Below are 22,700 nucleotides of genomic sequence, written 5' to 3' on the forward strand. Positions count from 1 at the left end.
TTATGGCGGAAATGATATTGCAGCTTCTGATTTGTCAAACTTGGCAAGCAAACTCTTTTCAAGACCCTTATTGGGGCGCTTGCCATGGTCGACAACGCACGAAATTTGGCTCCTTTTTCTTAGACTGCCACCGCTACTGAGAACCAAAAGCCCAGATCCAGCCGGGCCTCAGGGCCTCTATAGCGCCCCCTAACTCGTTGTGATTTTGGCCTCCCGCTTTAAGGTGCCTGGTTGCCATGTAGTTTGTAGGAGTGGCATGCCATTTGGTACGCATATGTATCTCACTAAGCCGGACAAAAATGTAATGCCAATGCATTAGCCACGCCCAACAGGAAGTGAGGTAATTTCACTTTTGTGCGAAATGCATGGCCACGAAGACGGCGCAACTCCTCCTAGACTGTTCATAGGAATGTCGCCAAAATTGATACACATCATCTACAGACATGGCTGACAAAAGTTACTAAATAAGTTTCACGTAGCTTAAACCGCTCAGAAGTTATACGTCAATCAATTTTTAATGCAAAATTTTACATGCTTAAAAATTCATAACAAATCTTCTAATTGCTCGAAACTGCTCATACTTCACACGCAAATCCCTCATTGGGCTTCTGACATGTTCCCCATTTTCTGTGATATTTCGCCACTGGGGGCGCTATTTTTGGGCAAACAATCCAATCTTTCCTCAAATTTGGTCAAACTTCACGGCCACCCTCTTACTACCGCCCATGTCATGTATACCACATTTTGGGAATTTTCGTCCATGGGGGGCGCTGTTTTTGGCCGACGCAATTTCTCCAAAACGGGTTTTTGGTAAATAACTCCATAATGCTTTTCCTTCACACCACTACCTTGTGATAGTGCGTTGCTGTTGTAGACACTTATTTCTCCAACTCATAATCGCTCATGTACAGCATAGCGCCACCTTCTGACATGGGAAAAACCAAAAAATTTATTCTTCAAAAATCTATCTCTCATCTTCTATTTACTCAATTGTCATCAAACTTCATACGCAAACTCTTCATAGCTCTCCTGACATATCCGCCAAATTTTGTGCACTTTCACCCCTGGGGGTGCTGGTTATGGCACAAATGATATTGCAGCTTCTGATTGGTCAAACTTGGCAAGCAGACTCTTTACGGTATTTCGCGGGGACGCATGCCCCCGCCCCCCCTGGCCGCTGGCGCGAGGGCCCGTCAAGGCCGCTTGCGGCTTTAATTATTATTATTATTTAACTTATATAGTGCCTTTCTTATGCCCAAGGTCACAAAAAAAAAAGGTCCACTAAAAAAGGTCAGGATGTAATACCAATAGCATAGCTGCCCATAGTCCCACCAAAAGACGCACACCGCCTGCACAGCCGCCACCAGGCAACAGTGCTCAGAACACTGCGCCATGGATCCAGAAAGTGAGCATAGAAGCACCGCCACACAGAGCAACTCCGATGTTAAAGAGAACAGTGAGCTCACTGCAGTCCATAGTGAGCAGAACCCATGGCACATCACCCATGGCAGACCAAGGTCTGAGGAAACCGTATGGCTGATGCAGAAACCATTTGTTCATGCATTTGTCATCATATCTCACCGTTCTGTGCTCTGGTCTGCCTACCTCTAGTACCAAAAGTCTTCAGCTGGTCCAGAATGTGGCTGCTGCCAGAACCAGGAAGTCTACCCACATTGCATCTGTCCTAGCTTCAGAACTTGATTAAGGATACAAAAGGTCCCTCAAAATCCCCACAATATTTTCAGGCTCCCTCAGGTCTTGGCTTTTTCAATGGAAAACAAAAAAAGGTGGCTTGGACCGAACCCGCCATACACTATTCTAACCAATCAAGACGTTTCTTCAGGAGCACAAAAGGCAGGGATGTAATCTGATCAGCTGTTGAGTTCAATTTTCAGCATCCTTTTGCCAGAATCGAGAAATCTACCTTTAGTCTGAATTGAAAGCATAATAACATTAAGAAAGATGAGTAGGTATGATAAATTGTTTAATTTTGTGGAAATAATCTTTCTAACCTGAGATAAGGACAACATCAAAGCCAACTTTACAGGAACCCATGGCACAACTATAACATGAAGGCTATGACTATACAATAAAAAATTAAATGCTAGGTCCTCACACATGGCACGGTGGTGTAGTGGTTAGCGCTGTCGCCTCACAGCAAGAAGGTCCGGGTTCGAGCCCCATGACCGGCAAAGGCCTTTCTGTGTGGAGTTTGCATGTTCTCCCCGTGGCCACGTGGGTTTCCTCCGGGTGTTCTGGTTTCCCCCACAGTCTAAAGACATGCAGGTTAGGTTAACTGGTGACTCTAAATTGACCGTAGGTGTGAATGTGAGTGTGAATAGTTGTCTGTGTCTATGTGTCAGCCCTGTGATGACCTGGCGACTTGTCCAGGGTGTACCCCGCCTTTCGCCCGTAGTCAGCTGGGATAGGCTCCAGCTTGCCTGCGACCCTGTAGAACAGGATAAAGCGGCTAGAGATAATGAATGAGATGAGAGAAACAGTGCAATCAGTAAAAAAGAAAGGTACATAGGCCAAAAAGTGCAAAATATTTCTCTTTCATTAATGTTATACAACGTTGTGATATCCATTTGACTCAACTGAAATATGCAATATGGGATCAAGGTGTTTGAAGTGTGTGTGTGTGTGTGTGTGTGTACTGTAATCTACAGAACAGATGCTGGTGCTTCTGCTGTTTTGAGGCTAAAATACTGTGTCAATCTGGGCATTTTATCTTTCAGCTCCTCTTCCCTTTTATAATTTTTGGCCTTTAGCTTCCATTTTGTGATACCACTGTCACCTTTTTTGGACATTTTATTGGATGCTGAAATGGGAATAGAGCTGGCTAAACCAAACGTTGGAAATTAGGTTCAAACAACTACACATCACTGAATTTGAAAAGGAGGAATCGTATTGAGAGTGGTGCTGTAGTGGTTAACACTGTCGCCTCACAGCAAGAAGGTTCTGGGTTCGAGCCCAGTGGCTGATGAGGGCCTTTCTGTGTGGAGTTTGCATGTTCTCCCTGTGTCTGTGTAGGTTTCCTCTGGGTGCTCCGGTTTCCCCCACAGTCCAAAGATGTGCAGGTTAGGCTAATTGGTGGCCGTAATTTGACCGTAGGTGTGAATGGTTGTTTGTCTCTGTGTGTCAGCCCTGTGATGATCTGGCGACTTGTCCAGGGTGTACCCCGCCTCTTGCCTGTAGTCAGCTGGAATTGAGGTTTTTCACCCACATGACCAAGTCATGTGATGCTGCCATTTTGGACGTCACGGCTCGAATCAGTTTGAATGCGAGGAAGGTGACAAACGAAAAACATAAAAGAAAAAGGAGCGAGATGCAGAAAACACCTTCACTATCCAGCGACGTAGGGCATTTACAGGGCGAGCAGAGAGAGAGGTATTTGCAAAAATTGAGGTTAGCAGGCTTAGAGAACGATGTTTACCTGCTTCCACCAGGATTGTTCACTGACGTACGGAAGTACATGAAGCCCTCGTCTTTACCTGACTTCGGCCCACATGATCTGTATACCTGTGTCATTAAAAACCCATCGCCATACACAGGTATTGATCTGAAAGCGTACAAGAGTTTGGATGCCTACAAATATTTTGTGTCAGGCTGGGTAACATGCCTACATCAGCGGGTCATCCCTGGATACGGTGGTCGCCATCTTATTACAGCTAAGGTTTGTTCACATTTTCATTTACTTTCGGTCCTCAGGATAAACAAAATGTTATTAAATGTCATTGAAATAACTTCTTAGTCTGTTGAGACATGGCCCGTTATAAATTTGCTGTTACCAGGCAATGACCAAGAACTGTATTATTAGGGTCGGTGTAGTTGTAGCAGTGTACTAGCAGCTCGCTGTTAGCACTAGCTAATGTCAACAACAGTAGCTAGTATGTTACTGTAGCAATGTTTACGTTCAGTCATTTGGATGACTGTTAAAACCTTTCAGTCTCAAGTTTTTCCTTTACTGTATTTACTAGTTTACTGTAATTATGATCCGGCAGCTATTTACACCGGATCCAGTGTAAATAGCTGCCGGAGCCGACGTCCGAGCTTGCCGGAGCTAGCGCGCTCGGGCAGGCTTGGAGCTAGCGCGCTCAGGCAGGCTGGGAGCTAGCGCGCTCGGGCAGGCTGGGAGCTAGCGCGCTCGGGCAAGCTGGGACGTCGGCTCCGGCAGCTATTTACACTGGATCCGGTGTAAATAGCTGCCGGGTCATAATTACAGTAAACTAGTAAATACAGTAAAGGAAAAACTTGAGACTGAAAGGTTTTAACAGTCATCCAAATGACTGAACATAAACATTGCTACAGTAACATACTAGCTACTGTTGTTGACATTAGCTAGCTTGACCTTCAAAATGGTGGACACCGGGGCGTCACGTGACCCTGTGACGTCAGGTGAAAAACCTCAATAGGCTCCAACTTGCCTGTGACCCTGCACAGGATAAGCGAGGATGGATGGAATCGTATTGGACCATAGAATAAAAATTAAAAAGCTCAGATTAAAAATAGTAATTATATTAATAAAGTGTGTCTTTGAAGTGATGCTAAAGATTTGCATACTAACAACATGAGAATTATTTTTAGTCAAATAATGGTTGGTGTAGTTTTATGGCCAGTAAAAAAAAAATTGACTTGGAAGCGTGCAGTTGACCTGTTATTGGCAGATGAACCAAAAAGTTAATTTTGGACCCTGCTCAGGTTGGTACTTACAGGTAGACAGATTATTTATGTGGTTGTGTGGTGATGTAAAGTTTTCACATTAATTTCACCCAGTATCCCATCTGCACAATTTAGGAAAAAAAGTGATTTGGTGAGTGAACAACAACTTGATTTATCTCCCGTTTTTTCTCCCTCATTATTAAAGTCTTCCAAGGTGGACTTGTCTCACAAGATGGACTTATCCAGCCATGGTGGAGCCTGCAAAGACCAATGCCCCTCATCATCTACTGAACATGAGGTAAAAAAGTAGAACCATCAAAATCAGACTTGTCTAAAGAGATTGTTGGCTCTACTGTGGCTGGGTAACCCAAAGACCACCACCCATCCTCAGTTGAACTTGATGTGCTCCTTGAAGAGAGAGAGATAGTTATCCAGCCATAGTGGATCTGATGAAGACTACTACCCCCCAATCAACACCATCATCCATTGAAGATGAGATGCTCCCAGAGGAGTCCAAGTCACCCAGCCACAGTGGATCAGAGAAAGACGACCCTCAGTCATCATCCAGTGAACATGAGGTTCTGGAACCAAAAGACCAAGAAACCAAAGCCCAGTCAATTCAGCAAACTGAGCACTTGAAAGAAGCTGTGAGGTGATCAGAGGCCACAAGTTGCTGTCAAAAAGGAGTCAGAAAAGGAGGGTGGAAGGGCCTGGGACAAAGCCCATTACTGTTTATATAAAGTCCAATTTGAAGATGGCAAGGCATTTACAATGAAAACACAGTAATGAAAGGGATGTTGCCAATGCCTTTAGTTGCCCACTTGGCTCCAAAGAAAGAAAGACACTCTTAGAATCCCTTCTCAATAAAGGCAACTGGCAACATATTAGTATGTCTCACAATTAGAATATTGTGGAAAAAGTTCAATATTTTCCATCAGTTATTAAAGAAAGTGAAAATTTAATATATGCTAGACTCATTATACAAACTAATGCCGCTTTTCCACTACCAACGCGGCTGAGTTGGGCTGAGTCGTGCCGTGCTGAGTTGGGCTGAATCGAGCTGAGTGGGGCTGTTGGAGTTGCATTTCAACTACAACCGCGCTGAACTGTGCTGGCTGGAAGTGGGTGGACACATTGGGTGGAGTTAGCGAAAGTGGGTGGACATCACGTGATGTCGTTAGGCGGCGCAAACAGTGACATCAGTGACCTTTTAAGTGTTAGTCTCACGACCCGGATAGTAAACAATAAACACGGAGAACATGGAGTCGTTAGTGTTGCTGGTCTTGGTGCTGTGGCTTGTTGTCACCGACAAGGCCAACAGGCTTCAGAAATTCTCATAATTCGTAATTCTTCTTCTTCCGGGTTTACGGTGTTTACAGATCCCAGCGTGCTCGCGGGGCGTGTGTGAGCGTGTGAGGACACTCCTCCTCACCAATCAGTGCACAGGGGAGTGTCTCCTCACGCCCCTAGCCCCACTCGGCTCGGTTTGGCTCGCTTCAGCCCCACTCCAAAACCGTGCGAGTTTTGGGTGCTGAGTAGGGCTGAAGCGAGCTGAGTCGTGCTGCTCTGAGGTAGTCGAAACACGAGCCGTGTCGGGCTGAAGTGAGCTGAAAAAGGGTAGTGGAAAAGGGCCATAAGATGTTTCAAGCATTTTTCTATTTTAATTTTGATCATTCAGGCCTACAACACAAAAACAAAACACCCCATCTCAAAACAGAGTATTTAATTTTGAGATTGAGTAAAGCAGCATACAATACCATGTATCTTTTGGTCTAGTTCAGTACACACAACCACAATCATGGGGAAGACTGCTGCCTACCATCCACAAGGAGGGTAAGCCACAGAAGGTCATTGCTGAAAAGGCTGGCTGGAAAAGGTGCACAAGCAACAGGGATGACCACAGCCTTGAGAGGACTGTCAAGAAAAGTAAATTCAAGAACTTGGTAGAGCTTCACAGGGAGTGGACTGAGGCTGGTGTCGGTGCATCAAGAGCAACCACGCACAGACGTCTTCAGGAAAGGGGCTACAACTGTTGCATTCCTAATATCAAACCACTCCTGAATCAGAGACAACATCAGAAGCATCTTACCTGGGCTAAGGAGAGAAAGAACTGGACTGCTGCTCAGTGGTCCAAAGTCCTCTTTTCAGATGAAAGTATATTTTGCATTTCATTTGGAAATCAAGGTCCTAGAGTCTGGAGGAAAAGTGGAGAGGCACAGAATCCAAGATGTTTGAAGTCCAGTGTGAAGTTTCCGTAGTCTGTGATGATTTGGGGTGCCATGTCATCTGCTGGTGTTGGTCCACTGTGTTTTATCAAGTCAAAAGTCAACACAGCCATCTACCAGGAGATTTTAGAGCACTTCATGCTTCCATCTGCTGACAAGCTTTATGGAGATGCTGATTTCTTTTTCCAGCAGGACTTAGCACCTGCCCACAGTGCCAAAACTACTACCAAATGGTTTGCTAACCATGATATTACTGTGCTTGATTGGCCAGTTAACACACCTGACCTAAACCCCACAGAGAATTGTCAAGAGGAAGATGAGAAACACCTGACCCAAAAATACAGATGAGCTGAAGGCTGCTATCAAAGCAAACTGGGCTTCAATAACACCTCAGCAGTGCCACAGGCTGATCGCTTCCATGCCACACCGCATTGATGCAGTAATTTGTGCTAAAGGAGCCCCAACCAAGTATTGAGTGTAGAAATGAACATGCTTTTCAGAAGTTAAACATTTCTGTATTGTACATCCTTTTTTGATTGATCTTAGGAAATATTCTAATAATTTGAGATAATGGATTTCTGATTTTCGTGAGCTATAAGCCAAATTCATCAAAATTAAAACAAAAAACCCTTGAAATATTTCACTTTGTGTAATGAATATAGAATATATGAAAGTTTACCTTTTGGAATCAAGTTAAAAAAGTGAACTTTTTCATGATATTATAATTGTTTGAGATGCACTAGTAATCTGAAGGTCTTAGAAGAAAGAAAGAGGAAATAGTGACATGGAAACAGTCCGCTAAGATGACATCTGTAAACAACTATCTATCATGTCAACACTGTTATGCAATGTTAAAGAGGACTGAACTCTAGAGACATGAGAACTCATGTAGAGATCGGAAAGGGGGAAGAGAGAAGGGCAAAAGAGGAGTACAAAAAGCTCTCTCATACTAATTCCAATCATGGAATCAGAGGGAATTCACAAGGTCATTCACAGTATGTTGCAAGATAATATAACCCCTCACATCAGAAGATGCATTATTTGCAAGAAAGGGTCATAAACAATCTCAGCACAGATTGATCACACACATACATACACACACACACAAAGAGAGAATTGGGCAGTTTTGGTTGGCTACGAAGATTAACAAGTGTGTCAAAAGTCTTAGATACATGGTGATCCAACAAATTTTGAGCTGGCAATTAAAGCACCCAGGAAGGTATCAAACTACAGTGTAAGCACCACCGAATATCGAAAGCCATCTACTCCAGTCAAAATTGGATTTGCTCTCAAAAGGGCAACAGAAGCCTGGACTGAATGTTGCTTGGTGACTTCAGATATTTTAGCTGAGAAGAAGCCCAAGAGGTTTACAGAGTTGCTAGAAAACTCATGCTCCATCTTTGTGCCAGCTAATGCTCATAGCACAATGGAACAACTGAATTGGAACAAAAGACACTGTACCTTTAAAAGAGGATGTTATTACTCTGCAGAACTACTTGAAGAAAATTGAGGATGAGGCAAAGGCAGAGCTGAGAGATCGTGCGAGCCCGACAGTATACAAGAATTTCAGTGAGAGCGTGCTCACACAAATAGTATTCAATAAGAAATGTAAAGCATCATGCTTAACCTTGGAGATGTGTCTAAAAGCAGAGACCAGCCCTGTGATCTGTCTATCATATTCAAGGGCTGCTGTTGTTCATCCATAAATTTTCATTGAATGGTAAGTGCCTCCTAGTGGCTCTCAGAACCTGGTGCATCCATAATGAAGGTGATGTAATGTCACGAAACAGTTCTGAAGCAGATGCAAGTGCAGGTTAGTCTCATCTCATCTCATTATCTCAAGCCGCTTTATCCTTCTACAGGGTCGCAGGCAAGCTGGAGCCTATCCCAGCTGACTACGGGCGAAAGGCAGGGTACACCCTGGACAAGTCGCCAGGTCATCACAGGGCTGACACATAGACACAGACAACCATTCACACTCACATTCACACCTACGGTCAATTTAGAGTCACCAGTTAACCTAACCTGCATGTCTTTGGACTGTGGGGGAAACCAGAGCACCCGGAGGAAACCCACGCGGACACGGGGAGAACATGCAAACTCCACACAGAAAGGCCCTCGCCGGCCCCGGGGCTCGAACCCAGGACTTTCTTGCTGTGAGGCGACAGCGCTAACCACTACACCACCGTGCCGCCCCGTGCAGGTTAGTGTTTTGATTAAAAAGTCCAGCAAACAAATCCAAAATGAGAATCAAACTCAAGGTCAGGCAACCATTCAGGCAATCAGTAAACATCAATACGAGGGCGATATCCAAAATAGCAAAAAAAAAAAAACAGAGAGAGGCACAGACAGAATATAAAGGCTTGGTAAGTCAAGAAAAGGTGCACTAAGCATTACTTCACAAAGAAGCAGCATCCAAAGCTGTGTCCTGTTTTGTTGCATTAGAAGCTGGAATTGAAATGGATTTTTGGGAGGGTTAGCAACATTTGATTTACATAACATGCCTACAACATTAAAGGTGAAAACTGTTCTTTTATTGTGACACGAACAATAATTAAGATGAAAAAACAGAAATCTGGAGTGTGCATAAGTATTTACCACCCCAAGTCAATACTTTCTACAGCCACCTTTTGCTGCAATTACAGCTGTAAGTCTATTAGCTTAGCACATCTAGCCACTGGGATTTTTGCCCATTCATCAAGGCAAAACTGCTCCATCTCCTTCAAGTTAGATGGGTTGCGTTGGTGTACAGCAATCTTCAAGTTATGCCACAGATTCTCAATTGGATTGAGGTCTGGGCTTTGATTAGGCCAGGGGTTTTCAAAGTGTGGGAGAGCCAGCCCCCCCTCGGAGAGCAAATAAACAACAGCGCCCCCCCCCCCCCCCTTACAATTTTTGTTGTTGCTATACTTAATGTTCCATTCGTATTTTTAAAAAAAATGGTTGTTGTACACATTATTTTTTTCTTTTTCACATTTTAAACATCTGTGCTTTTTAAAACATCTTGTTTTACACATTTTAAACATCCCATAGCATCGTTAGCTAGCATCTCTTGGCAGACAACACACTGTGGCAGTGGAGCATCTTCAGATCCAGTCCATGAAAATCCAAACTTTAAATAATCGTGGTCATACTTCCTTCTTTTTCCAGTCCCCCAGGATTCCGCGGGCCTTTTTTGTGATTGTTGTGGGCTAAAATGTCTGATGTTGCGGGGGTATTCCAAAAAAAATTGCGATGAAAGTTGCAGTGTTTTTTAGGTTTTTGTTGCGATTACATTGCGGGAGGAAGTGAAAGTTGCGAGAAATTGTTGCGATTTTCTCTTTTTGTGATTAAAATTGAGTGATATGTTAAATATTAAGTTATTACTGAAAAACTATTGATTAAAAAAACAAAGAGAAATGGTCCTATAAACAACTTTACCAATATAAAAGATTACCAGGACTACAAAAATGCAGAAAAATAGGCTTTACTTATCCAAATGCACCTGTTGGTTCAAAAGTTAAAGTGCATAGAACCTCACAGCACAACATGAAGTTACCTTAAAATATAATATAAATGCCTCAGCTTTCATGTAAGAAAAAAAAACCTATTAATACTAGTACTGTGTGCAGGCAGTCTCTCCTGAAGACTAAATTAAACAATAATTATAAACTAATAAAATAAATGGCTCAGGCTTCATAGAAGAAAAAAACAATTTGAACAGAATCTCACAGTATGATGCTGAAGCTACCTAAACAATGGAAAATAAAATACCATTTTGGCAAAAATGTTGGCATCCATTAATTTCTTGTATTAAGTAAAAAAAAAAATAAAGTGCACACAGTCCTTCACTGTAAACATAACACACTTTCAGTGTTGCCAGATACTGCTGACATTTTCCAGTCCAAAATATGTTCAAAACCCAACAAAATGCACTTGAAATTGTCCAATCTGGCAACATGACGCGCATGCTGCTTCTCTTGAACACACGAAAGTAAGGCGGAAGGTCGTTTGTCGACATCACCTCAAGACGACGCCAACGATTGGTCAAATTTGCGGGAAAGTTGCGGTGATTGGATATAATTGCAACACCGCCCTGAATTCGCGGGGATTGGTTGAATTTGCGCTGAAGTTGCAAATCGCAACATCCTGGAGGCTCTGTTTTTTTGCTTGGCCCAGACTTTGTCTCCTCACTCACTGTAGCTTTAGGTAATAAAAACCGATCCAGTTTGTCTCTCACGTTGCGCCCCCCCTGAAGAACTCTGGCGCCCCCCGGGGGGGCGCGCCCCACACTTTGAAAAGCCCTGGATTAGGCCATTCCAAGACATTTGAATATTTCCCTTTAAACCACTTCAGTATAGCTTTAGCAGTATGTTTAGGGTCATTGTCCTGCTGGAACGTGAACCTTCATCCCTGTCTCAAACCTCTGGCTGACTCTAACAGGTTTTCCTCCAGAATTGCCCTGCATTTAATGTCATCCATCTTTCCTTCAATCCTGACCAGCTTTCCTGTCCCTGCAGATGAAAAATATCCCCACAGCATGATGCTGCCACCACCATGCTTCACTGTAGGAATGGTGTTCTCAGGGTATTGGGTTTGCGCCACACATGGCATTTCCCATGATGGCCAAAAAGATGCATTTTAGTCTCATTTGACCAAATAATCTTCTTCCATGTGTTTGGGGAGTCTGCCACATGCTGCTGGGTAAACTCCAAATGTGTTTTTTTGAGCAATGGCTTTTTTCTGGCCACTCTTCCATAAAGCCCCGCTCTGTGGAGTGTATGGCTTAAAGTGGTCCTATGGACAGATCCTCCCACCTCCGCTGTGGATTTTTGAAGCTCCTTCAGTGTTATCTTTGGTGTCTTTGTTGAATCTCTGATTAATGCCCTCCTTGCCCAGTCTGTGAGTTTTGGTGGGTGGCCTTCTCTTTTCAGGTTTGTAGTGGTGCCATATTCTTTCCATTTTGCCGTAAGGGATTTAATGGTGCTCCATGGGATATTCAAAGTTTGGGATACTTTTTATAACACAACCCTGATCTATACTTCTCCACAACTTTGTCTCTGACCTGTTTGGAGGCTCCTTGGTTTTCATGTTGCTTGCTTATTAGTGTGGCAGAGTCAGGGTCCTTCCAGAACAGGTTGATTTATCCAGACATCATGTGACAGATTATACACAGGTGGATCTTAATCCACTAATTATATGACTTATGAAGTGAATTGGTTGGACCAGCTCTTAGTTAGGGGTTTCATACAAAAGGGGGTGAATACCTATGCACACTCCAGATTTCTGTTTCTTCACACACACACACACACACACACACACACACACACACACACACACATATATATATGTGTGTGTGTGTGTTCACTGTTTTCACTGGCTGATCCAGTAATTATCAACAAATAATCACCTCAATAGCACCCCTATGGGATATATTTACCACTTTCACCATCATCCACAACTGTGTTGGACTGAGGCTAGTTCTAGAGGACTTGAGACAGGGACTCATTTTAAATGACTACTGTGTAGTTACTGTCCAGAACTGGAAATGAGTCAACAGTCTACAGATTTCATGTCAGATTTACAGTAACTTCCCTTGGTCCAGTTTCACTTCGGTTTGTATTTCCTGCATAGGGAGGCTTGGTAGTGTAATGCAGCAGGTAGAACTCAGTACTCAGGCGACTATGAACATGTGTGATGGGAGTTGTAGTTCAGGTGGCTATATCTGTAGGCCGTAGTGCGTTCTGGGAACCGGAGTCCAGAATGGACTCTGGTGCTGATGTGACAACTTTTTTCTATGATGTTTTTATGTTGAAGGTTTTGGAAGTGAGGGTGGCACGGTGGTGTAGTGGTTAGTGCTGTCGCCTCACAGCAAGAAGGTGCGGGTTCGAGCCCCGTGGCCGGCAAGGGCCTTTCTATGCGGAGTTTGCATGTTGTCCACGTGGGGTTGCTCCCGTTTCCCCCACAGTCTAAAGACATGCAGGTTAGGTTAACTGGTGACTCTAAATTGACTGTAGGTGTGAATGTGAGTGTGAATGGTTGTCTGTGTCTATGTGTCAGCCCTGTGGTGACCTGGCAACTTGTCCAGGGTGTACCCTGCCTTTCACCTGTAGTCAGCTGGGATAGGCTCCAGCTTGCCTGCGACCCTGTAGAAAAGGATAAAGCGGCTAGAGATAATGAGATGAGTTTTTGAAGTGGCTAAATCATCCTTTCTTGCAGCTGAATTACGAAGGATGTAGCTCAACATGGCTGAGTCGAAGGCATACAAAGGCGCCACTGGCAGCCTCCATACTACTCATGTCTGACCACGGAACACAGCTCAGATATTCACACCTATAGGCAATTTAGAGTAGCCAATTAGCCTATCTTTGAACTGTGGGGGAAACCGGAGAACCCAGAGGAAACCCATGTAGACATGGGGAGAACATGCAAACTCCACACAAAAAGGCCCCCGTCAGCCACTGGGCTTGAACCCAGAACCTTCTTGCTGTGAGGCGACAGCGCTAACCATTGCACTACCGTGTAATATTTCACCAAAATAGAATCTGTCTCTCCAAACTCACACATAAACTTGGTTTTATAAGGCTGTATCTGCCAGACAATCATCATAAAGGATGAACAGCATCAAGAGCAGCCTTGGCCAATTGACATCCACATTTCCAGAGTGGTTTTACATAAAGAAAATACCTTTAAAGCATAACCTTAAAGTTTTAAGATCATGAAATGCTTGTAGGAATCACTCCCGACATGTATCAGACATGACTGGAAGTGGAAATATTTTTCGACACCAAAACAAATAGTGGAAAGAAAAATGGAGGTTACTGTTGTAGCATGTAGTAGGAGTAAAGTGTCTGATCAGATCACCCTCCCTGGTGACATGAAGTGAGGAGGTGGCACACATGAACATCACATTTGGCCATCCCTGACAGTTAGATACGGTATTAATGCTTTCAGAGAAGCATGGGTATGACAGTAACGGGATATTAGGTCTCTGTGTGTGTTACCATAGTCCAGCAGCAGTGAGACAAGGTGAAATGGAGCCCAGCAAGCACCGAACAGAAGCACCACTGTCACCATCATCTTCACTGCTCTCCTCTTCCTCCTAGAAACGACAGATTTGTTAATCGCACACACATTCACAAATGAAACTGTTTACACAGCTGTGTGTAATATCTAAATAATGGCATATATTTAATTAAAGGAATAATTAGCAATTCTTACAGTCCTATTTAGCCAATAATCTCACACTGTGTTCATATACACAAACATTGTAGACGGTCGAAGAATAGAAAGTGATAAAACACCTTTGTGTGTTTGTGTGCGTGTGTGTGTTTGTGTGCGTCCATGTGTGCATGTATGTGTGTGATACAGTGTCAGCTTACTGCTATGTCGTTATATAAAGAGGTTCTATTTTATGAGTGGAATATTTTTGTATAGTAATGAAGGCACAATGTTTTCCTATACACTCACCGGCCACTTTATTAGGAATACCCATCCACCTGCTGTTTTATGCAGTTATCTAATCAGCCGATCCCTTGACAGCAACACAATGCATAAAATCATGCAGATACAAATCAAGAGCTTCAGTTAACGTTCACTTCACTTCAAACATCAGAATGGGAAAAATTGTGATCTCAAAGTGTGACTTTCACTGTGGCCTGGGTGTTGGTTTGAGCCAGATGGACTGGTTGGAGTATTTCAGAAACTGCTGATCTCCTGGGGTTTTCACACACAACAACAGTCTCTAAAGTTTACACAGAATGGTGTGAAAAACAGAAAACAACGAGTGGGCGACAGTTCTGTGGGTGGAAACGTCTTGTTGATAAGAGAGGTCAGAGGAAAACCAATGTTTGCTATTGCAAGAATCTGGGTGCATTAAAAATCAGAGGTGGAACGTAACAGATTACATGTACTTTTGTTATTGTTCTTGAGTACAAAATTCAGTATATACTGAATTGCACAAACACTTTCGTGTTCTAATTTCAGCTTCTGCATTTCTACGTCTTTCACTACACTTGCAATAGCTGTATTTTATACTCAGTGTCTGCAAGAGAGCCTGAAGATGAACATCTTTGACATTCACCAGCTATGTCCACTATGTACGAATACCCCTTCTAGCAGGCTTGTAGTACTCGAGTCCGACTCGTGCCCTAATTTTAAGGAATGCGTTAACTGCATTCGGACTCAAATTGGAGACAAGGACTCGGATTTTTTCTTTATTTTTTGTAACATCTCATCTCATCTCATTATCTCTAAAAAGTACTTGATGGTAAGAACGTATCTTTATGTTTCAAGAATCTCATCTCATCTCATTATCTCTAGCCGGTTTATCCTGTCCTACAGGGTCGCAGGCAAGCTAGAGTCTATCCCAGCTGACTACGGGCGAAAGGCGGGGTACACCCTGGACAAGTCACCAGGTCATCACAGGGCTGACACATAGACACAGACAACCATTCACACTCACATTCACACCTACGGTCAATTTAGAGTCACCAGTTAACCTAACCTGCATGTCTTTGGACTGTGGGGGAAACCGGAGCACCCAGAGGAAACCCACGCAGACAACATGCAAACTCCACACAGAAAGGCCCTCGCCAGCCACGGGGCTCGAACTCGGACCTTCTTGCTCTGAGGCGACAGCGCTAACCACTACACCACCGTGCCGCCCATCTACATTAATTTTTCTACTAATTTCATGCAAGAGAACGCACATTGACCTGTTCATACATCATGTTCAGGAACAAACTAACATTAATGGTGCTAAAAAGCCTGGAGAGAAGCCCCTAAGATTGTCCGCTTTGCTTATACAGACTTCTTGTGCAGTGGGAAAAAATGCACTGTTATGTGTTCCATATGTAGAAGAACTATCAAGGAGACGACGGGGACAACCTCGAACTTCAATCGTCGTTTGGTAAGACTCTACCCAGAGAAGGAAGTGACACGCTATGTTCATTGCTCTGTTGATAGCGAGACTTGCTTGCTGACCGATGAACTAGCTAGTGTTAACCCTCTCTCATGTTATATGCCCTGTTGATAGTGGGCGGGGCTTGCTGAGTGATGAACAAGCTTTTTATCTGTAGCCTATTAAAATGGGGCAGTCAAGCAGTAACGTTAGTCCAATACAGTAGCAGAGACGGTTTCACATCAAGGCAGCAACAGCCACCATCAAATGGTGCAGTTGGAGTCTTGTACTCGGACTCGACTCAGATCAATAGTGGACTCGACTCGAAATTTTCTTTAATGACTTGGACTTGAACACTGGGGACTCGAGACTGGACTCAGACTCGAAGTTTAGTGACTTGACTACAACACTGCCTTCTAGCAAACTGGAGAAACTATATACATACACAACTACAACTACGATGGGAAGAAAACTTGAACAGAAATTAACACTCAAGCAAATGTTGTATCTATACTGTTCACTACTAGCCCACAGAGTTCACTGTGAAGTAGCTTGTGCTGTTGCCAATGGGATGTTTTTAGAATGTCTTTGAAACTGGATAATACCCCTGACATTAATTTTTAGACATATACAGTGGGGTCTAAAGGTCTGAGAACACTCATAAAAATGTTTCTGTTTTGCATTCTTTGCACATTTAATACAATTTTCCTTACAAATTACATTGGTAACAACTTGAGTGAAAAGAAGACTCGTACATTTCAGAGTTTTTTAGTATCTGATATGTCCCCTTTTTTCCTTAAATGCAGTGTACACTCGAGCTGACATGAGCTGTGCAAAACCTTATGATCCATTTTGAACAACTCCATCAGTGTTGTCTGAACATGCTTCAAGAGAAGAGATAGTTTGGGGGAAAATCTGACCTTTTGTACAAAGCCAGTAACATGGTCAATCTCACACATTTGCTTACATTTAAAAACGTACAATAAGCTGGTTGCATAAGTGTGCACACCCTTAAACTAATACTTTGTTGAAGCACCTTTTGATTTAATTACAGCATTCAGTCTTTTTGGGTTCACACCTGCCATCAATTAAAATGACTCTGATTAACTCCAAATAAAGTTCAGACATTTACTCAGTTGCATCCTCCAGCAAAAGCCAGTGTTCACAGAGAGCTTACAAAGCATCTAAGGGATCAGTCAGGAGAAGGGTACAAAAACATTTCCACAGCATTAGATATACAATGGAGCACAGTGAAGACAGTCATCAAGAAGTGGAGAAAATATAGGACAACAGTTCACATTACCGAGAACTGGATGTCCCTCCAAAATTGATGAAAAGACAAGACGAAAACTGGTCAGGGAGGCTGCCAAGAGGCCTACAGCAACACTGAAGGAGCTGCAGGAATTTCTGGCAAGTACCGGTTGTGTACTACATATGACAACAATCTTCTGTATTCTCTATATGTCTGGACTATGGGGTAGGGTCACAAAACGGAAGCCTTTCCTTACAAAGAAAAACATCCAGACCTGGCTAAATTTTGCAAAGAAATACATCAACTCTCCCAAAAGCATGTGGGAAAATGTGTTATTGTCTGATGAAACCAAGGTTGAACTTTTTGGCCACAATTCCAAAAGGTATGTTTGGCGCAAACGCAACACTGCGCATCACCAAAAGAACACCATACCCACGGTGAAGCATGGTGGTGGCAGCATCATGTTTTGGGGTTGTTTTTCATCAGCTGGAACAGGGGCTTTAGTCAAGATGGAGGGAATTATGAACAGTTCTAAATATCAGTCAGTTTTGGCCCAAAACCTTCAGGTGTCTGCTAGAAAGCTGAAGATGAAGAGAAATTTCATCTTTCAGCATGACAATGACCCCAAAAAGTTTTGGAATGGCCCAGCCAGAGCCCAGACCTAAATCCAATTGAAAATCTGTGGGGTGACCTGAAGAGAGCTGCGCATAAGAGACGCCCTCGCAATCTGACAGCTTTGGAGCGTGTTTGCAAGGAAGAGTGGGCAAATATTGCCAAGTGTAGATGTGGCAGGCTGATAGACTCCGACCCAAAAAGACTGAATGCTGTAATTAAATCAAAAGGTGCTTCAACAAAGTATTAGTTTAAGGGTGTGCACACTTATGCAACCAGTTTATTGCACGTTTTTTATTTTTTATGTTTTCCCCCTAACAGATTTGTTTGTTTTTCAACTGAATTGTACAGGTTATAGGCCACATTAAAGGTGGGAAAAGTTTTGAAATTATTTATCGTGGTCTCATTTTTTTTTTACATCAGAAAACCTATCATTTTAACGGGATGTGTACACTTTTTATATCCACCATATTCAATTATTCTATCCACATTCACTGGATATGAGTAATCGTGTGCTCTGATTGGTTACTCTACTACTAGAATATCAGCTCATACTGTATACCATGAGTAGAGAAAAACAAAATGGCAGAGAAGGTTGCTGAACGAACTGAGGACGAAATAAAAACTCGACTCGAAAACAAAACCCCAAAAATACAAAAAAAAAAAAAGGAATAAAAGTATTTGATGGTAAGAACATATCTTTTTAAAAAATTTTCAAGAATTATTATTATAGCATTTTTCACAAATCGCTACTGTCATTTCGGCAGTTTGTTTATATTCTAAGCGGAAATGATTTTGTCGGACGTTTTTAATAAAGTTTTTATTTATTTTTATTGCAAAAAATAAAAATACTCTGTTTTTCAAAATCCAGTGAATGTCGATATAATAAAACACATTCCATTCAATTTCGTTGTATATGGCTTATAGCCGACAAGGCACTATCAGCTCGTGTACGACTCGATTTTGTGGAATAAGTGTGAAATATTGCTCGCATATTTTTTGTCAAGTTCTCAGCATGTAAAAATGCTCATATGCTTATTAACTAACCATCGTCTCCTGATCACTTTGGACAGAGAAGCTTTGCAAACCTCAAGAGCTGTTATTTATTCTTACTGAACAAGTATTCCTGATCGCGACTTTTACTTATGTGCATGATGACCTGCGATGGACTGGCATTTCATTCAGGATGTATTCCCAACTCACACCCAGTGTTCCCAGGACAGGCTTCAGATCCACCGTGACCCTGACCAGGATAAAAGCGGTTACTGACAGTGAGGGAGTGTGTGAGCGTAGTAGATTTTTCGGGGCTGCCAAAATTCTGTGTTGGACTGGACAGAATCCTTAATGCAATCAGGAATGGGGGTCAGAGTCATTTATATTTATGCTATATCAGTTCCTGCCTTTTCGTTTTAAATCTAGGCCTTTCTAATATTGGTTGTTGCTTCTTGATTCTATTATGAGCAAAATAATTAAACCCGCTGTATTCCAGTATTTTAAAAATGTTTTGATTCCAATGCCTTCCATAGTCTACAAATCCATTTTGCACCTTATTGACTGTCTATTTTCCTTATTTGTTTATTCCTGTCCTTGGTAACCCGCCACCCCCTCACTCCCACACCACCCCCTTTGTCCCTTGCGATTGGTTCCAGCTGTTCTATGTTTTCATCTTCGTCTTTCCATTTCAAGCACAGCATGTTCCTGTTGTGAGTGGAGCTTTGTCTGTCCTGTCAGTAATTCTAGCTTCTCTGTTTACTCCTTAGTTTCTGGTTTATACAGCTAAAGCCAAAAGTTTACATACACCTCGGCGAAATACATTCAAACTCAATTTTTCACAACTGATTCACACTCATTTATTTCATGTTCCCATACATTTCCAGTGTTAAGTCAGTTAGTGTATCTACTTTGTTTCTGTAACAGGTAATGTAACTATAATAGTTAAGAGACAGATTTATCAATCCATCCATTATCCATAACCGCTTATCCTGTGTAGGGTCGCGGGCAAGCTGGAGCCTATCCCAGCTGGCTATGGGTGAGAGGCAGGGTACACCCTGGACAAGTTGCCAGACCATCACAGGGCTGACACATAGAGACAAACAACCATTCACACTCACACCTACGGTTAATTTAGAGCCACCAATTAACCTAACCTGCATGTCTTTGGACTGTGGGCTCAAACCCACAACCTTCTTGCTGTGAGGCAACAGTGCTAACCACTACACCACTGTGCTGCTGAGAGAGATTTATTTCAACTTTATATTTACTTTATCAGATTTTCAGTAGGTGAAAATTTTACATGGACTTTGTTGGTATTTGGTGGAATTGCCTTTCAATTGTATGAATCAAATGCTTGGGGTTGCCTTCCACAAGCATCTCATGATACTTTCCCAGAATTTTTCCCCATTACCCTTGACAGAACTGGTGTAACTTAGTCTGTTTGCGGGTCTCATTGCGAAGACACTTTTTTTTTAAAGAAGAAGCAGCCTTTATTTGTCACATGTACTCAAGCACAGTGAAATTCCCCTCTGCATTTAACCCATCTGAAGCAGTGAACACACAAGTGAGCAATGAATGCACACACACATCCAGAGCAGTGGGCAGCTATACTACAGTGCCCAAGGAGCAGTTGGGGGTTAGGTGCCTTGCTCACGGGCGCTTCAGCCATGATACAGAGGGAGGGGAAAGTGCTGTTCATTCACTCAACACCCCTTGCATTTTTCCTGCTGGTCCCAGGAACTGAACCAGCAACCCTTTGGGCCCAAGGCTGCGTCGCTAACCTTCAGGCTATGGCTGCCCCTTTTTCAGCTCAGTCCAGAATTCTTCTACGGCAGTGGTTCTCAAACTTTTTATACTCTGTACCACCTGAGAAAATACTGAGCTCTCTGAGTACCACCATGATGACCAACATTATAATATAGCAGCATAGGCCTTCCCTATTAGCTTCAGCCACACAGGAGAGATGTTTATTCCTTATTATGGTTATTTATTGATAGCTGTTAACACTGAATCAGACATTTACAACTCTGTCCAACAATTCTCACATACTCCTACATACACAGCGCAATACACACTCAAATTGCAACTGAATGAAAATGGCACAGAGCCATACAGTACATATTCGACCTCTACAAAATTATGCTCCTAATCTGGCCCACAAATAACGAACATCAAGTCTTTTTTTCTCAGCAGAAGATATGTGAAACATCAAACATCTCAGCACAAAAAAAGGAAAAAAAAGAATCCTGAAGACTTGCATTGCCACAAAAATGTAAAAGCCAGACATAATTTTTCACATTCTCACACGTAGCTACACATTTCTTTTCAAACGTTGTATTTATTATGCACTGTATGTTTCAGGGGGGTTTTTTTAGCTGAAAATGTTAATGCGAAAATATGACTTTCCCCTGCGTACCACCAGAGAGCGCTCGCATACCACCGGTGGTATGCGTACCACAGTTTGAGAACCACTGTTCTATGGGATGCATTCTTTGAGCTGGCCACTCCAATACTTTGTTGTCTTTACAACATTGTTCCATCTTTGGAGATATGCTTAGAATCACTTTCATGCTGGAAGACCCAGTTGTGACATGGAGTTTTGCCTTTCTGGCTGACATCTTGTGGCATTGCTTCAGTTGCTTCGAGATAATCCTTGTTCCTCATGATGCCATCTATTTTCTGAAGTGCACCAGTCCCTTTTTACAGCAAAACACCTCCACAATATGATGCTACCACCCCCATGCTTCACAGTTAGAATGGTATCCTTCAGAATAAAAACCTTACCCTTTTTAACCTATCTATAGTGCTGATTGCTTTGCATACAATTGTTTGTAGAGATAGTTCAGTTGTTTGGGAAAACAGGACAATCTTCCAGACTATTTAATGCGAAGTCAAATTCGTATGGTATGTAAAAGTTGACTCACTGAAATTCAGATATAGTGAATTAAAGCTGAAATAAATCTGTCCATAATTAAGTGTTATAAAATGACCTCTGATGTGAACAATGTAGAAGCCCTAACTGACTTTCCAGAAGACATCTATGGAAACATGAAATGTGAAGAATTGTGGAAAAATTAGGATTGAATGAATATCTTTAGCCTAGGTGTTTGTAAACTTTTGTCCTCATCTGTCATATGTACATATGAACAAACCTGTTCCTTTGGTTTATGGAGCATAAATTTGCATGCATTGGTTCTTGAATTTGAAGCTCATTTAAAATCACATACTTGTCATGTATTTATCCAACCGTCTTGGCTCTGACCTGGTGATCTTGTTGATCTCAGACCCTGGTAGAGTTTGGAACACAGCCTCATGAATGCGGTGTTTGCCCCACAATTCTCTCATGATCTTCCCATACAGGATGGCCATGGTCACCATTGGGACCAAAAAAACCATCACTGATAGGCATACGGTATACCTCCGCCTCCACTGCTGGTTTGGCCATACCTCCAGACAACTGGTGTGGTGAACATCAAACAGGAAGTCGTATTTCACCTGGAAGATTAAGTGATCAGGTTTATTAAGAGGTTGGTTTTAAGTCAGCTGTCCTTCACTTCACCATATGTTTTATTTTGGATAATTCATATTAAATACTTTAGTTTATGCATGATACTAGATGTAAAAATTGATGCAAATATACACTGCTCAAAAAAATTAAAGGAACACTTTTTAATCAGAGTATACCATAGCATCAAGTCAATTCAACTTCTGGGATATTGATCTGGTCAGTTAAGTAGCAGAGAAGGGTTGTTAATCAGTTTCAGCTGCTTTGGTGTTAATAAAATTAACAACACATGCACTAGAGGGGCAACAATGAGATGACTCCCAAAACAGGAATGGTTTTACAGGTGGAGGCCACTGACATTTTTTCCCTCCTCATCTTTTCTGACTGATTTTTCACTAGTTTTGCATTTGGCTAGGGTCAGTGTCACGACTGGTAGTATGGTGTGGTACCTGGACCCTACAGAGGTTGCACAGGTAGTCCAACTCCTCCAGGACGGCACATCAAAACATGCCATTGCCAGAAGGTTTGCTGTGTCTCCCAGCACATTCTCAAGAGCATGGAGGAGATTCC

At 42.5% G+C, this 22,700-nt stretch overlaps 1 protein-coding gene across 1 annotated transcript in view; it reads right to left on the reverse strand.

Moving 5' to 3' along the window:
- Window positions 1-22,700, reverse strand: part of LOC132895785 (pyroglutamylated RF-amide peptide receptor) — a 56,557-nt gene that overhangs the window by 6,898 nt on the left and 26,959 nt on the right. Inside the window, exons 4-5 of the mRNA XM_060936617.1 lie at window positions 21,888-22,120; window positions 13,871-13,968 (exon numbers count right to left, since the gene is read on the reverse strand). Of these exons, the coding sequence (XP_060792600.1) occupies window positions 13,871-13,968; window positions 21,888-22,120 (331 nt within the window). The remainder of the gene's footprint in view (window positions 1-13,870; window positions 13,969-21,887; window positions 22,121-22,700) is intronic.

Source organism: Neoarius graeffei, chromosome 12, assembly GCF_027579695.1.
Source record: "Neoarius graeffei isolate fNeoGra1 chromosome 12, fNeoGra1.pri, whole genome shotgun sequence".
NCBI lineage: Eukaryota > Metazoa > Chordata > Actinopteri > Siluriformes > Ariidae > Neoarius > Neoarius graeffei.